This window comes from Brachycentrus maculatus, unplaced genomic scaffold (assembly GCF_059751285.1).
Source record: "Brachycentrus maculatus isolate JH-2025_06_01 unplaced genomic scaffold, ASM5975128v1 h1tg000378l, whole genome shotgun sequence".
NCBI classification, from domain to species: Eukaryota; Metazoa; Arthropoda; class Insecta; order Trichoptera; family Brachycentridae; genus Brachycentrus; species Brachycentrus maculatus.
The window spans coordinates 910548-929493 of record NW_028281127.1 but is presented as its reverse complement, the minus strand read 5'-3'; the positions used below and the strand labels follow the sequence as shown (position 1 = coordinate 929493).

At 30.6% G+C, this 18946-nt stretch overlaps 1 protein-coding gene across 7 annotated transcripts in view; it reads left to right on the top strand.

Moving 5' to 3' along the window:
- The window catches only part of LOC148303237 (uncharacterized), a 177912-nt gene that overhangs the window by 77162 nt on the left and 81804 nt on the right, over nucleotides 1-18946 (top strand). For all 7 annotated transcript variants that reach the window (XM_088270282.1, XM_088270280.1, XM_088270284.1 and 4 more), the window contains exon 5: nucleotides 17893-18048. In XM_088270282.1, the coding sequence (XP_088126408.1) occupies nucleotides 17893-18048 (156 nt within the window). The remainder of the gene's footprint in view (nucleotides 1-17892; nucleotides 18049-18946) is intronic.

Below are 18946 nucleotides of genomic sequence, written 5' to 3'. Positions count from 1 at the left end.
ATAATATTTAATATTAGGGGCAATATTTAGATCAATATCTAAATGTAAGGATTCAAATTCTTTTGGGTTAACATTTAACTATTTTTTATTTTTCGAATTAGATAAAAAAACAGGTCATATAAAAGTCATAATTTTTTTTTGCCACTAGATGGTGTTGATGCCTATATATCGGACAACACTCGATTATCTCAAATGAATATGTGATTAAAAGGTGAAATTTCAGTTAACATTTCTCTCAATATAGTTTTCAAATTCTTTGCTCGTATAAAAAGTTTTAATGGTTTGAAAATGAGTGAAGATATCGCTTACTCTTTTCAAGAACGTCATAAATCAAAAAACTTGTTTTTTCAGGAGAACGTTTTTAAAGTTTAAAAATATAATGAAATGTATTAAAAATAAATATCAAGCCACTTATTGAACTTTTTACTGTGCAACAGATCTTTTTAGGTAAAACCTGATGGTTTTTTCTTCATTTGAAAAATATTAAGTATATTTAAAAAAATAATTAAACAATACCTTTTCTTCAAAATGTAAAAACAACACTTTCTGCCATGTAGCGGGTAAATATTAAGTTAAAAATATGCCTCTTTTGCTGGGATATAGTAAATTTTCTAGGCATTCCGAAAACATGCACAACTGAAAATTGACCTTTTTTGATTTATGACGTTCTTGAAATGAGTGAGCGATATGTAAAAAAAATATATATTGATTTGGCTTTCTGTTTGTAGAAATCCATAATTTATATTTTAAATATTTAAATCATACACTGATTAAGGTCTACTAAGTTGTGTAATTTTTATTAAGGAGGCTTAGTAAAAATTAATTAAGTTGAATATTTTATTTTAAAAATCAAAGAAATGTTTTTTATTCGTCGTGATAATTCGTACATGTATATGTTTTTATTAATGTTTATATGTGTATATGTATGCGTGCGTATATATTTTTGTCAAATAAATGAAATTTTGAAAAAAAAAACGCTAACTAACTATACTACATATGCTATCCGAAGGTGAGTACATTATAATTAGCTTTGCTGCCATGTACATGTGGATTTAAATAAATAAATAGGTCTAGTAAATTAATCAAATTATAATATTTTTTTAACTATATTAAATAAATAAATAAGATACAATTGAATTTTTTTTAAATGTACTTCATATAGCGACTGGACTGGTAGTAGAAGTATGGTGTCGGCATTATGACATTATGTAGTATTTGTGAGATGTAATGGAGTTATTTGTTTTATAGTAGGCAGTGTTTCCATTGATGCGGATCAGAGGACCAATAGGCGCGTGGGTCTCATGGACGCGTGCGCTTTGCCCATTTTTAATTCCGTTCCGTGTTTGAATTTTAAATATCAAGTACTGCTAAATCTGTGGCTCGCGTTTGAATATATTTTTACGACATTTATACGGGTCATAAAAAAAATATGCTTTTATCGACCCAAATCCGTATATCAAGTAGTACTTTTAAATTCCATGCGAAATTTTATGCCAGTACAAAATATGAAGATTTCCTGAAAAGAAAAAATTTATGTCATAAATTGGCCATTTTTTTTTGTTTGTTTTAACCTTTTATTATGACATTAAATATTTCACTTTGATTTGAGGTAGTATTATATTTTACGAAGATGGCGCCATATGAATTATCCAAAATTATTATTATTATTATTAACTAGACATTTGTACTTATTCTACTTACGCTGTACGGCTGTCCAAATTTAAAACACAGTAAGGGACATTTTTTAGTAGTAGGTTTTTTTTGCACTAAGTAGATTCTACTTAGTCCAAAAATGCAAAAAAAACCTACTACAAAAAAATGTCCCTTACTGTGTTTTAAATTTGGACAGCCGTGTAGCTCTAAAAAGACTTTGTATCTATGTATTATTATTGTTATGATCATTATTATTTTTATAATGTATCGACATTCCTAATTGTTTTAAAATTTTTATTGATATCTCAACATTATCTACGTTGTCTATTGAGGTAGGAATATAGAAGTCTGAGCATTTACAAGGCTTATGGCCTGTCATTAGTTGGTTCATTTTATACACTGTGTAACATTCACAATTTTACCTATGATTGACAACCACGTTAATCAAATTTCGGAACAACCATATCATAAAAAGTTTTATTTTTTGCAAATCCATCGTTTGTGAACAAAAAATATGCACACCTAAAATATTTTTATTATAATCGTTTATTTAAACAAAACCGTGAATGTGTTATCTAATTTAATATTTGTTTTACCCGTATCCGTAAAAGTCCTTTATTAAGGCTTAGATTTTAACTTTGTCTCGAGCGTTCAAATCAGGATGCTCTCAGCCGCGTTCAGGGCTGCACGTATGTCTCACTTTAAAAAAAATGTGTACAGGATATTTTTTTGTCTTAAAAAAAAAATATATAAAAAAAACATTTTTAAACTTCTTTCCTTTCAATAACTCTTTTCTTTCCAAAACCATATATTATAATTATTTCGAAGACAATTATTTATTCAATGCAAAAACAGTGTTTTAAGAAAAAAAAATACGTAAAATGTTGCCTGGATTTAGAGAAAATACTGGGCCCTTAATTGGGCAGACTTTGTCCTAGATCCTAGAACGTCTAGCGTCTGGCGTCTATGCATAATAGATATTTTGATCAAAAGATTGCGCGATATTTCGCGCTTGGTCGACTTTGTTTGCGGACTAATGTGACGCAATTCTCTTTTTCGGCAATCTTTTGTTCCATCTAATCGAAACACGGAGCTTAAACGTCTATGAGACGCCATTCTTTCAAACAAAAATATTCATGTCGAGTTAAATGGACGAAAGAACCGCCGCTGATGCTCCGTAATGAAATTTCCGCTTCAGTGAAAAATTTGAAGGAAAAATGATGTAAGAGATAGCGGGACGAAATAAAAAATACCACATATTATCAATGCATGGAAATTAAGCCTTAGACGCAAATTAATACTATACCACAGCAGTGGAGTAAAACTTACCTACGAAAACGGGATTATTTAGAATCTATAACTTGATAATAATTTAAAAAAAATAGTTTGTTAATTTGTGGTGTAGCCACGAAACTATTTTTAGGCTTAGTGGCGTGGTTGTCAATTATGGGAAGAATAGTAAATGTTAAACGTAAATAATGTGATCACTTAAACCAGCCTATGACTGTCCGTTAGCACTGTAAATACCCAGACTTCTATATTCTTCTTCATCTTTTTTGAGATGATAATGAAATATTATGTTTATGTATCTAATATAAATCATACACATATAATTGTTATATGTATTATATAGTTTTGTATGGATATAAGGTTACCAGTCCTGAGTAATATTAAAAATATAGCGAAATATCGCATTATTTTTACAACCCTTAACTTTAAACCCAGGGTTCCTACCACAGTAGCCAAACGCGCTAAAAACATTTACATTCAGGGTTTTTTTGTTGTTGGTTTTTCGGCTAGGCCACAGTGAAAGCCTCAAAATATACACGGTTTTGTGGCATTCAATCAACACGTATGTCATCACACCCGTCCACAATTCGCGCCCAGTTACGCGAATTCAACACGCTTCTGTAAGATAATTTTACTTACACAACCGTGCTTGTTAGGATGCACTACTGACTTCTATTGAACATGCAAACGGAAATACGCGCTCGGATTGGAACACAATGTTGCATATACACAAGTAGGTGATCTCCAGATTGAATGTGTTATTAATGGATATAAACTATTCTGACCACGACACTCCATACGTCCCACGTGAAAATTTAAATAAAATTTATTTAACTTGACTGATAATTTAATGTTGCTTTATTTCACATTATGTTAATACGAATAGAATATAGCAATAGTCGTTATACAATACAATTGTAGGTCAAGAAAAAACTGCTGTTGTAATTAAAAGTCTTTTTTTCATACGTATGTAAGACAGACCTTTACAAAAGCTTGCGTTATTAACGATAGCGTAAAAATTAGCTTCGGTCATTTATTTGATATTATTCTTTCTACATATTTATATGTTTTGATTAATAATATGTGTCAATTTGAAATGAGTTTTAAGTATAAAGCATTCCCATTCTATTACTTGTATTTTAAGTACGCAATTATTTTTCTATTATTCGTAAAAATTTGTATTTTTGTGTATTACAATATTGTTTTTAAAAGATTATCGAGTTTAAAAAAAAACTTTAAATCATCTTAAAAAAAAACTTGTTACCACACACTTTTATGTACAACATTTTTTGTGAAGATTATAACATTAATAGTTTTTTGAATCCCCCAACTAAATATTAAAATAACAACACCTACAGCAATTTCAATAAAATATTCTGTGCTTAAAAGAAGAAGCTAATTTGGTTTAATTTTCTAAAGTTGTAATAATTACCAAAAAACAGAAACATTTTCAGTATAAATTTATAGGCTGACAACTATTTTTATATATGTTTTGTATATGTTTAACTATATGTTTTGTTTTAAAGCTGCAGCTTAAATTTACAAAGTAAGATTCTTTTCCAAAACACATCACATAATAGGAAACGAATGAAAATATATATGTGGTACCTATATGCAGCACTCATACATTTTTATTTTTGAACCAGTTATTTAATTATTATTATTTAACAGAGAGGCTGTTATCAAGATTTCATTGATGGCTTCAGAAATATGAATACCTAAGAATTAAAATGTTAACCATTTGACATTTAATAAATTTGCGTCATCTGCGGTTATTTATATTCAATTTGTTATTGACTGTTTATTTTACGTAATTTAAATTTTGTGAAACCATTTACTGACCTCCGAATAGCCTTCCTGACACCTCCACCTACTACGCTAGCTTTTCTGATAAAATATCTTATAAAACCTTCTTCAGAAAACCCCATTTTCTTTCTTCTTATTGCGTTACCGGTACAATGCCGCAAACAATACCCTCCGGATTATTATGCCACAATACAAGTTATTTAATCCAACATCAGTATTGCTTGTGATGGAAGCATAAGTTAGCCTCTATTTAATGGTATGCCCGTCAGAACAAACAAACAAATTTGATAATGTTCTAATATCCATACAATATATTATAATCAGTTGAATCATTTGTATGTTTAGTAAATAGTATAAATAAATATTTTTAAAGTGTCACTCAATTCCTTACTGATTCAAAAGCATTGGAGATTATACTGTACTTAAAAAACGCAAAATAACTGACTTTATTATATCCTCAATACAGGGATAAAAAAAGTATTTATAAAAAAACATGGTACGTTTTTTTCTTAGATTTTTTATGTATTTATAAACACATTTAAAAACACTTTTGAATATACGAGTATTTTAAGCATATTGTATTTTACAAAACAATTTATTTGTTCCTTAAATTAAACAATATTCTTAAGAATTTATGTCTTTGTTATCAATAGTTTCCCTATTGAAAATAATCAATTTGATTTTTATAACCTCATAAGTACATAAGTATTTACATATTTCAATGATTTACATTTTCCATCTAAGTCGAAGAATAATTTATTCCCAGCATAAATTAATAATTCATGTAGATATTTGACAATAAAAGTGTGCTCATTCAAATATATGACAATGCTCGTATAATTTGTTACGGTGCGCTGTCACCAAGGCCATTTTCCTCGGTTCGCACCAACTTTCCCGACTGTAAAGAAAGCTTAACTCGCACTGAGGCTCAGAAATAGCAGCGGTGCTGGAAGTCAAGCGACTATTATATTTATGGAGATGACTAAACCCTCGTTTATCACCATACACTCATGCTAAAGTGTCGTCATTATGATCACTTTGTGTACTTTGACATGCGAAGAGTTTATGTTTCTATGCAAAATGTCTGTCGACGATTGCCAAACGACCGGCAGCACCCAAACCACTGCTGTTTGATCGATATGATTTTATTATTATTTGCCGTCATTGCGGTTGAAACAATTATTTATTATCTCTAGCGGTCTCAAACAGATACGATAAGAATAGAATAAGCATTGCTAATGGTTTGGGAATAATCGATAATGTTGAGGATTCGGCCTAAGAACTTTAAATGGATTTAGTCGAGTTTCATCAAGCTTACAGACGACTTAAATCGTTGTGCCGTTTTATTTTAATTTCCGAGCTCTTCATCAGATCATATTGAAATACTTTATATGTGTTGTTTATCGCGAGTGGTCTCATAATAAAAAATTAATTCAGTTTTTAATTGGTGCGTTAAGTTATTTTCTGCAGTGTTTGTGTTCTGTTTTTTGGCCTCTTTGATCTCTCGATGAGAATTCAAAGGTCCGCGTTTATCCTTTCTTTGTCCGTGATCTCTTTGGCTCTTACTTTCCTTGTCGAATAGTTGAGTATTTATTTGTCGGATTCCACGTATCGCCTTGTAATGCGGTGTTTACTACTTGCACGTGTGAAGGACCTGTTTACTCATTACTTTGTTGACCAGAAGAACAGAATCTATTTCTGAAGACTACACCCGGTGACGTTACGGCCGCTCTGTGTTGGTGGCAAAACACATGGTGAAGATTAGCGGAGCGCATCATAATATATGGCCGGTGAATTAGTCAGCAACGGTGTTTTATCTCTGTAATTTTTAATTATCGTGATTCTGTAATATCTGTTGCAGGGCTGTTACACGACAAATGCATTTAATTTTAATCAAATGCCACTTATTTTTTTTAAATCGATATTAGTACGTTAAATTACATTATCAATATTATATAATATATTGTCGAGTAAATGATTTAATCATTTTTTATCCTTTTTTGTGACTCGTGTGTTATCTTCGGTAACCACATATTTTAAGTTGAATGCTAAATAAGTTTTTGTTTAAATAAAAACGTATCCTTCAGCCCATGTATATGCAAAACTATACTACCATAATAATATTACAATTATATAGTAGGTATGCTTTCTATTACATGTATAAACTTTGTATTTCATTGTTCTTCTTCATCTCAACAAAAATGAATAAGAATATGGAAGTCAGGGAATTCACATGGCTTACAACCTAGGCTGGTTAAAGTAATCACTTTATACACGTGTTACCATCACTTTCCTTCTCGTGATTGACAACCACACTACTTAAATTTCGGTAGTTGTATATATCTTTCAATTGTCACCTTTTTTCACAAGTAAGTTCTCGGCACTATCTATGGTTGAGCTGAGTTTGTATTTCGTATTATATTAAAAACGATTTGTGCTTTAAAGAAGTACTTTTGCATAATGTCATTTATATCAATTATCGTAGTTTAGTATTTTCAATCTCCAAACATTCACATATTTAATCAAACCAGATAAAAACTCGGGAACAAACATATTATTATGTCATATGCCGAGAACCTTCATAGTACAATGTATTCAAGAAATTGGTCAACTCCCGATTGGGGCATAATTGCGTTTGTTAGGTAAAATATTATTACCCAAGAGAAATGGATTATGGATGTAATAAAGCCGCTTCTTGAAACGTTGATAATATTATAATAATATGTAAACATTACATATATCGCTTACTCCTTTCAACAACGTCAGATATAAAAAAATAGATTTTTCAGGAGATCGTTTTTAAAGTTTAAAAATATGATAAAATGTATCAAAAATAAATATCAAGCCACTTATTGAACTTTTTACTGTGCAACAGATCTTTTTATGTAAAATCTGAATGTATTTTCTACATTGAAAAAATATTTAGTATATTTAAAAAAATAATTAAACAATACATTTTCTTCAAAGCGGGTAAATATTGTGTTTAAAATATGCCGCTTTTGCTGGGATATAGTACATTTTCTGGGCATTCCAAAAACATGCACAAGTGAAAATTGACGATTTTTGATATATGACGTTGTTGAAAGGAGTGAGCGGTATGTGTATATAGTATGAACACACGTCCGTGGAAATTTCCAGTGTCCGAGCAGCTAGATGGCCAATAGTGTGTAGTGTGTATGGGACCCCATTGACCAGCAGTCCGTGTATCCTGTTCTTTATACTTTATAGTAATCTCCACTCTCTTCTTGGGCCTTCTCCATTGACCCTCTCACACAAACCTCTAGCCTAGCGTAACTCACATGTCGTTCCCCCTTCAAAATAGAAATAGGTAACTGACTGAATATTTCAAGTTGTACCCTAAAACATTACTGGTATAAAACTTTACTAAAATAGGAGTCTGATCAGGGCAACATATAACGTATATTTTTTTAGAGTATTACCTTTATATTTTGTAAATTAAAATCATTGTTAATTTTCTGGTATGGTAATATAATACTCTCCTTATCAATTGTCATTCACTTTGTGTAATACCACTTAACGCTACTTCATACATACTACCGGTTTCGGGATAATCATTCCATCATGAGGTCTACTAGAATTTTTATGTTGTATTACGTAAAGTGAACGATTGATAAGGAGAATGTTATATTACATTTATATTCAAAGTAATATTAACAACATTGTTTCTTTTTCGTTGATGTTTGTATTTCTTTGAATATCATATTGAACACATCAAAGGTGTCATCATCTTAAAGTATATAAAATGTTGCTGTTAATTCGAAGCCAGTAGTCATGAAGTAGTGTTTTTAAGTGGTATTACACAAAGTGAACAATAAATGATAAAGAGAATGTTATATTACATTTATATTCAAAGTAATATTAACAGCATTGTTTCTTTTTTTCAATGTTTGTGTTTCTTTGAATATCATATTAAACGCATCAAAGGTTCTTAAAGTATACAAATTGTTTCAATATCTTTTTAAAGCATTCATTTCATCATCCACACGCAATGTTTACATCATCAACGGATTATGTTGATAGAAGTCAACGTTGGCACCGACTATTATCTGAAACATAAGATGTTAAACCACTACAAAGCGATGCAGTCTGTTGGTGCACTGTGGTGATGGAAATGTGGGTCAAAGTACCCATAATTTCCCTCATATTCCATTTTCCTGGTCTGCTGTGAACCCGGCTATGCACTGGCTGGCTGACCGCCAAAGTAATGAAAACCTCCTACTGCACTGTACCATAAATCTGAAAATTTCAAAACTTCATTGTTTTGTTGGTGCATTATTTTAAGAAGTTTACTCCTTGGCTGCAATCGCGATAGCTATGAAGCGTATTCATAAAAATGCGTATTGTTTTCATTTCTTTCCTATTGATTATTTATAAAGAGGCTAAAGTTATACGAAGGTCACCAATTGTGCCAGAAGCTCGAAATTTTACACCCTGAATTACAAATCTAAGGAGCAGTACAAATTTCTTTGCAATTGATTTTCTTTATTCTTCGAACTCCTGAAAGAACATAAAATTAACACTTTTAGGCTTGCATTATGCGCTCATCACCATTGCAAAGACAGTGTTCATTATTGGTAAACTTTTCTCCCTATGAAATTAAAACACTGGCACAAGGATAACAAGTAAATTTTAAAATCTTGCTAGTTTTTTTACCTACGTGTAAAAAAGATAATTTTTTTTCTTCCTCTAACCCTTGCCCGCACGGTGCATAGAGTACTGCATTGTATCGCCGAAGTGGCATCTTGATTGGTAATTAAATAAAGGCTTTGCGATCAGCCCTACGGTTTATGTACCAGTCCAGAGTGATATAAAAAATTCAAATGAAAATTCGCCTTATTTTGATCCCCCCTAAAAATTGAACCCGGGACCTTTACCACGGTAACCAAACGCTCTATAAAGGCGGATCGATCAATAAAACGTGGTCTAATACGGACACTAAATAGAGAGTTCTTGTACCAAACAGTGGCGTGCCTAGGGTTTACCAGTAAGGCAAACCCATTATTTTTCACATTCGTGAATATATGATGTACCTTTAATTTCTTCACCTCATATCATTCCCAGTATAGTAAGCACCCAGAAAGTATTATAAATAAAAACAGTGTATTGTAATCATTGTAAAAATATGCATAAATGTAACTTTTGTAAGGTATAGCCATCACCTTTAAACAAAGAAAACGTTCACTATAATAAAATACCTTCCTCAGAGATCAACCATTACCAATAAGTACCATCACCATATAATGGCATGCATAGTGTTTAATAATCATATGAGCGCACGATAATTTAAAAACAGTCACACATTAATTATATATTTTTAATCATTTGGTCTAGATTTAGTCATTTTTATTTAGAGTTTTTAGGCAAGCTGGGCTTTTGGGCTTCTAGGGAAGTACCGCCACTGGTACCAAATATGATAACTGTATTTATGTATGTATATATTATATAACAATGTTGATTGCCCACAGCTCCATATTTCTGTTTAATTAAATGAACGTACACTTTTTCTTTCTCGCACGTTACAGCCTGATTCACCTCATCATACCGGCCCATAAATTTTCTCGCAATATTCTTCGCCTTGTCATAATGACAGATCGCTCCTGCACTCAGTCCATTTGCCCATTTAGCAAATAAACCAAATTGTGTCCAGTCGCGGTGCGCCGGTAGATTTATTTACTGACTCAAGCAGTTATTTTGGTATTCAGATTTACCGAATCGACTGTTGGAGTTTCGACAGAGTTTTGAACGATTCTTTCGCTGTAACAACAGAGCGAATGTTACTTTTAACTTACTAACGAACTGAAAAAAAAACATTTGCCGTAGTTGAAAAAATATATTATTAATTATTATATCACAGTAAATCGTTATCTATAAAAAACCATCTTGCTTCATACAACTAACACAAAATAAATAGTAATAAAAATACAAATAAATTAGTAAAACACTAAAATTTTTTTTAAAAAATTTTCTTTAACTATTAATTTATGATTTAATTTGTACTTAATTACTTTAATTTAAATGAAATTAAAAGTAATTCAAAATATATTTTCATTATTATCATAGAAGGCAATATCCTATACTCAAACTAAATTAAAGTTATGAAAAATAAATTTTGTCATAAATATGTATTTTTTATTGATTTGGCATTAACTTTGTAGAACAAAAAATGATTTTAAAAAAAAATGTATATACCTATTTTTTTTTAGTTATGTAAACACGACTAGTATCGCTGACTACAAGTGAAAATAAAAACGGTTTTAATTTTCACCTGCTGATGAAACTCAAAAATGTGATCTTAAATACTTGTTAGATTTTTATATTTGCATTGAATAACGTGGTTTATGTAAATACTAAATATGTACCTAAATTAATATAGTTCCTGAACGTAACTAATAATATTATATATTATTAATGAATTTATTCGTCAATCCTCGTCTGATTTAGATTTTTTTTCTCAAATTGAATTTTGCATTTGAAAACGATTGAATTTTCTAAGGAATTTTCGGTTGAATTGTGTAGTTGTCATTGATGCTGGAGTTTGGATTGGAGAATTGTCGAATAACTGTGAGAGGAATACTTCAACTCGGTACTCTCTGAATACTCATCGATATTTTTGGTCTTCTAAGAACTAGCCAATAATCTCATTGTTCCTTTCAACCTTCATACTTCTGTGCTCCTGGCAATCCAATTAACTCCAGCCAATACGCAAATTAAATTCATTTTGATGCGTTTTAAGATTTAAGAATACAACTTTAAATTTCATAATGTATTTAGTCAATTTATCAAAAATCAGGAATAAACTTTACCTTGTTTACTGTATTTTTTTAAATATTACCTTATTTAAAATGAAATATAAATTATATTCTCTAGGCTGGACTAAACTAAAAATTACTAATCGCCTTGCCCTAATGCAGTTTTCTATATAATACATCAACACCAGTGATAATTTGACAGATGTCTTCTTTTTGGTACCTTTTAAATCTGACAGTTTTATAACAAAAGCATTTAAGACTAATAAAATGGTGTTTAATTTGGAACACGTCACGGATTACTTTATTAGATAGCGCGTCTATGTTCTCCATTGTTGATCCATAAAATGTGCTCGCATGTAGGCCAGTATATTTGTAGATAAACATCGTTAGCTTTTACGTCTTTCAAAATGGTTTCGTAATTAGATTTCGTACGTACTTTTATTTGACTAATTTTTGTTTATTTTTAATATATATTTTGAGAACGAATGTGAATTCTTTTAAATAAATAAATTATGTAAATAAATACGCAATATCTGGCAAATACGCCTATCTATGATGTGTTTTTTTCCGCCACTTTTGAGTATATTGAACCTTAAATCGTGTCCTACAGAGATCAAACCTATTTGTATTGCGAATCTATAAGACGGTCGAAAAAGTAGATTTACTTGAATGTAAGTTTTACTTGAGAGCATGGTATGTTTTTGGAAATTTCAGAATAGAAAAATTTAAGTTAACATAAAGAGAAAAACGTGACATTTTTTTTATATTTATAAAAACACATAAGTATTACTCACTTTATGCCACGCAAAAAGTAAGATGTGTTTTTAAGCATACAAAAAAATTTACGTTGCTCTTTATATGTTAGGTGACATTTCTTTTTATGAAATTTCTAGGTAATTAGCGTAATTACTATATGACATAGTCAAAACCAAATATCGATCGGTAAAAATGAAATAGAAATAAAAATATAAAGAAAGAATATTTTGTATTTTTTATGTATCGTTTTTTTATCGAAATAAAGTATATGAATACGTGAAATAATATTTTTTATGCGGTTCAAAATTTCAGGAAGAATTTGGTGCATTATATTATATTGTCGATTAATGATAATAAATCTGATAAAACATTATATAACTGACAAATAAACAGAATTTTTAAAGAAAATTAGTGGATAACAGTGAAAAAACAAATATGAACAGTTGCGAGTGAATTCATTATTGAACTGAGCCTCGGAGAAAATATTTAAAAATTAAATAAGTGTAATTTTCGGGCGCTTTGCAAATGGTTCCTAAAATTTTGATTGTGATCTGTGGTGATGATGTTTGTGAATGTTAAAAACACTGAGGATTAGTATCAGGAGATCATGGGCGCTCACGGATCGAAGGAGCGATTATATCGCTCCACTTCAGAGAAGTTTCCGGAAAAGTACCAGGAAAAGTTGCAGCCCAAGATACAGCTGCCAGGAGAAAAGAAGTACAAGAACGTTGTCAATAGAGAGAGATTCGGCAGCTTTGGCGTCAGAGGTATCCATATAAGTAAATTGCCCTTTCCTATTAATTAACCACTAACAATACTTTTTATTATATAAATATGTATATATATATATATATATATATATATATATATATATATATATATATATATATATATATATATATATATATATATATATATATATATATATATATATATATATATATATATATATATATATATATATATATATATATATATATGTATATATATATATATATATATATATATATATATATATATATATTTGTTTATTTCAGAATTTTTAAAATAAGTAATATCCTGTTATTAACTAGTTATACTATATACCCGGTTATAGTAATATGATTTACAATTTAGTATTATAGTATAACAATTTATTGTAATACCATATGTAGTAGATATGAAAGATTTTCATATGGTAAGACAAAAAAGTAAAACAATTTTTTTTCAAAATTACATTGTTTGTAAATTTTTATTGTAACTTTGATGAACGATGCATTAAATAAATAAAAATATATTTTTTACAGTCCGGAATTAAAACAACTTAAAAATCAGTCCCTAATATATTGTTCATTTGTTAACTTAACTTGCAGAAACATCTAGACTAAATCGTTGTGGTTTCTAGGAGCAGTATATTAGGTTTTGAATATTGAAAGCATTATATTAGCATTAAAATAACTTTCTTATAACTTCAATATGTGTCTCATATCAGTTAATATTTGCATATAAAATTAATATGGTGCATTTATAAATGGGGAAGTTTCCCTACCTCTGTTTACTTTGTATGAGATTTTTTTTTTAAATTACCAAGTGACTCTAAAATCTAGCTACGACTTATGCAACGCCGCTTATCGTGTTGCTATTTAGGCTTTAACTTTAAAAGTTGAATAGCCTATTCCTACTTGTGAGTGGGTTAACTGTTTATGTTTAAAGTTACTATAATTTCACGTAATTCATGAGCGAAAATTTAAAGCAAAAACACTCTAGAAACAATTGGCACCACGGTCATTATCATAAACAAGGGAACTTTTTATACAATTTTGTTAAATTTAAAAATAATAGAGACAGCAGTGTGTATTTGAAATACTTTTCCCCGCTGATTGAATACTTTCATTTCGTTTATCCTTAGTCTATTGAATACTTTTGTTATTATATGTAATGAAAATCAATTTCACTCCGTTAACAAACGACTGTTCTGAATTGTACATTATAGCACAAAAGTAGATTCTCCGTCGGCTTTACTTTCACTAACATTTTACTACTTTGTCATGTTGCTAGAAATCACATGGATTGATTGACGGTTATCGCGTTTATGGGACTATGATTCCCGCACTACCTAACTGCTAATTAATGTATTGAACTGATATACGGTGGAACCTCTCATAACGAGCACCTCTCGTAACGAATTATTCGCGTAACGAGAAAAAAATGGAAAAGTTGCTCCCTTAGCGAGCGATATTTCGCAAAACGAGTTACAGAGAAAGGGCTAGTCCCTTTTTCACGACATTCGCTGTGAGCCGGGATTTCCGCAGTTCGATTGTGTCATTGCCCAATTCCAGCGATAGTGGATACCAACGATATTGAACGGGATTGTATATTGACTACATTCTGAAATTTTTTTTTTTAAAGTCGGTGTTGGAGAAAATTCAACATTTGATGTGTTTTACGTACTCTTGAATTTATAAAAAAAGTATGTTAATATTAAAAAATCCCAAATTAATTTCGCAAAATAAAAGTAGGCGCAAATGTTAAATGTATACGGTGACCGTCTTGAGTTTCGTAATTAACTTACAGGAATGTTATATATATATATTTTATTGTTGTTAGATATTTGATTGTTTTTTTTTCTGAAATAATTAACGACTTTGAATGTGGCTTTACATGACATTCGAGGAAATCCTCTTATTAAGATTAAATTTTCATTTTCATACAGCAAGTTTGTAATTTACCTAAAATTTTATAAGTTAATTATTATATTTATTAAGTAAAGTACTAAACGTGGTTCTATTTTGATCGCTATGCATTTCTTGCAATTTCATTTTATCATGACACCATGTTTTTGCTACCATTTTTGGTATCAATCTGTTTTGATGCCACTATTTTTCTAGGAAACCATACACCTGTCTTCACAAGCAATTGAACCAGGTGCTTTGTTCGTGACCTGCTATAAAACAATAAAAAATATATAATATTACTCTACTTTTTTCGATATTAATTTTTTACTGTTTCGATAAAACTGTTTGCATATTTATCAGTGTCGTACTATTTTCTTTTGGTTAATTATCACTATTGCATATTAAAAATATTATTGTACTTTACTCGATAAGAAATACGATTACTTTTTGAGACATCGCTCACTCCTTTCAAGAACGTCATAAATAAAATAAAAATAGATTTTCCAGGAGAATGTTTTTAAAGTTTGAAAATATAATACAACGTATTAAAAATAAATATCAAGCCATTTTTTGATCTTTTTGCTGTACAACAGATCTTTTTAGGTAAAACCTATAGGTTTTTTCTCCATTTGAAAAATACGAATTATATAAAAAAAAATTATTAAACAATACCTTTTCTCCAAAATGCAAAAACATCACTTTCTGCCATGTAACGGGTAAACACTAAGTTAAAAATATGCCTCTTTTGCTGGGATATAGTACATTTTCTGGGCATTCCGAAAACATGCACAACTGGAACTCGATGATTTTTGATTTATTTCTTGAAAAGAGTGAGCGACATGTTTCATCAAGTCATTTTTCCAGCCATTTTTGTACCGTAACTACATGTACCTGTAGCAAAATAATTATAAAGCACAATGGCGAAGGTGCTTCAACCTTTCTGACCCCATTAAAGTACAATTACTGTGGTGTTTTGCCAAAAACGTGTATTTACTTCATGCTTGAGCGTTCGCATAATACGACCTATCGTCGTCCCCTCCTGTCAATGAGTATTGAATGCGTATCTGATATGCCATTCAATCTTGAAAACAATTTTTTTTATTTCAAATACTTTTTGACTTCTTTGACTAGCTGAAGAATATGGATAGTCATATTATTTTTTGACATCTCAACAAAGATGAAGAATAATACGCAAGTATTCATAGGTCTTATGACATAGGTCATGCCTGTATAAATCACTTTATACACGTGCAACGTTGTATGTCTGGGCATTTACGGGGCTTACGACCGTCATAGGCTGGTTTAAGTGATCAATTTACTCATGTGTAACATTCACTAATTCTACCCGTGATTGACAACCGCACTACTCAAAGTCTTGGAACTTCTAGATATATGATCCAATTTCAAAACATTATGCTTGAATAACTGGAATTTCACTAGAGAATTTCACATCTATTGGTGAGGTGAAATGAAGCTTTTTATTGAGCAGAAACACTTTCATTTGTATGTGAGGTCCGAATCCTGGATTGTAATCACATACATGAGAATCTCCGGGAATTATATCATTTTAATTTTATTATTGTAGCTTATGATTTGACCAGTTAATTTATTTACTACATTTTTAGTTTGTCCAAATACTTGTTCATAAATCTGGATTATCTCCAATTATAGGAGTTATTTTTCATATTATCTTTTGACATTGACTGTGTTGAGACACAGACAAAGAAGAATTCTTCTTCTTCTGTAAATATGCATAGTGTTATGTTTTGGGCATGATTTCTTGCTGTCGCAAAGTGTTGTATGGGTACGTACATAGGTTCATTCACCTACCAATAGGATTATCGAGTTGACAGTTTCGTTCGGATACGTGATGAAGTGTTTAGGTTACCACTACATAGTTTCTCATTGAAATCGATGAACATAGCGACAATAAAAGCCCCAACCGACAGAAGCCAATAAAATATTCTTTATGTTTTTAAAACTTCAAGAATTACATGCGCTATTCAATACAACTTCATATAAAGTCCATTCTTTTATTGCACCTTATTTTTGACGGACAGTTTGCTCGCAAGGAGTTTAATAACAAAAATATTTTAAACCATTTCTTGAATATTTTTCGCAGATACTTTGTGGCACATTTTATAAACTTTATAAAACAAACAACTTTTTTTAAACCACTTTTACGTGTACTAATAAAAAAGTGGTTAAAACAAAGTTGATTTATTTTATAAAGTTTATTTTAAATCGCCTATTTTTTTCCTTTTCAGTTGTGTATTGTATATTTTTGATCAGTCTGAACTGCTACATTTTTGTCTCATTGGTTATCACAGTCCCTAGATTATTCGTGATATAAATATTCGTTTTAGCATTAAATAAATATTATTTTGTTTTATTCTTGTTATTTTAATTAAATCTTATAACATTCTTACCCCATTTAATTTTATCTTTTATTATAGCAATTGAAAAGGCTGGAACTAAAATGATATTGAATATACACATTTTAAGTATAATATTTTTTATTTTTTAATAATATTGTCCGCCTCCGTAGTGTAATGGTCAGCACGTTCGGCTACCGTTCTAGAGGTCCCGGGTTCGATTCCCAGGGGGTCAATTTATTAAATTTTACCCTGAACTGGTACCTGAAGCGGAGGGCTGATCACCTTTCTTTCATGTGTTTACGATGAAGATAACACTGCGTTTATATGATGCAGTGCCCTATGCATCATTGGGATGCGGATAAGGGTTTGAATGAATGAAAATGAATATTTCAAGTAAATTTAAAAAAAAAGATTTTCTTATTCAGTTGTGAAAAGTTGAAAATTCTACTCTTATAATCTCATCTATTTTTTCAGTTGCAGAAGTAAAATGAAAGGTGTGCGAAATATCGACTTTTGTTTTTTTGTGATTTTAAAATCTAGGAAATCCTTTATGCATCTTTAATAATAAAATATTTTCTTCTCCAGGTAACTCAAAGAAGCGCGATGTCCGCATGTCGAGCACTCCGGTGGGGTCCGCGCCCCCGGTGCCCCCCCCAACCCAACACCAAGTTGCGGCTCCGCCCCCAGCCACCAAGCCCCACGTGTCACCGCTAGTAGGGAAACAGTGCAATGGAACAATAGGTAAGCGAATTTCCAAAATGTTCATTTCTATATCAATTAAGGCCCAATATACGTTCAATTGCAACTTAATTTTCTCTAAACCCAGGTAACATTTGACGATATTTTTTTCTTAAAACACCGTTTTTGTATCGAATAAAATCGTTTTTCTTCCAAATAAGTACATGGTTTTGAAAAGTAAATAGTTAGTGAAAGGTAAGGAGTGAAAGGTAAGGAGTAAAAAATTATTAAAAAAATATTTGTTTGCCAAATTCCGATCTAGTGTGGCTTCTCGCGCAGCCGTGACTGACTTTGTATATTTGAGAGTGCACCCTTAACGTGAAGTATGTTATTTATTAGTACAAGCGTAGTTAGATATTGCATAAAATTATCAATACGAATGTAGTATAATTATGTTTTTATAAATATTCGGGAAATTATCACATCTTCCCACAGAAATAAAATTTATTCATCTTTATAAATCTTCCTCATGCATCAAAAAATATATTTCAAAAAATAATTAATGAAGTTAATCATAATTCATATTATAATATTAAAAAAATAAAAACATTTTTGGGTGACGGCTCCGTAGTTTAATGGTCAGCACGCCGGGCTACCGTACTGGAGATCCCGGGTTCGACTCTCAGGGGGGGGGGGGGTTCAAATAAATAGAAGTGTTTTTTTTCACTATAATATTTATTCAACATTACCCTGGACTGGTCCCGAAGCGGAAAGCTGATCACCTTCCCTTCATGTGTTAAGGATCAAGATAACACTGCGTTTATATGCTGCAGTGCCCTATGCACCATCGGGTGCGTAAACGGGTTAATATGTAGTTAAACAACTTAATTTTACGGATTTTCAGAAGAAATTTCATGAGCTAGGACCTAACTAGGACCTAGCTAATTTTCTCCTAGCTGCT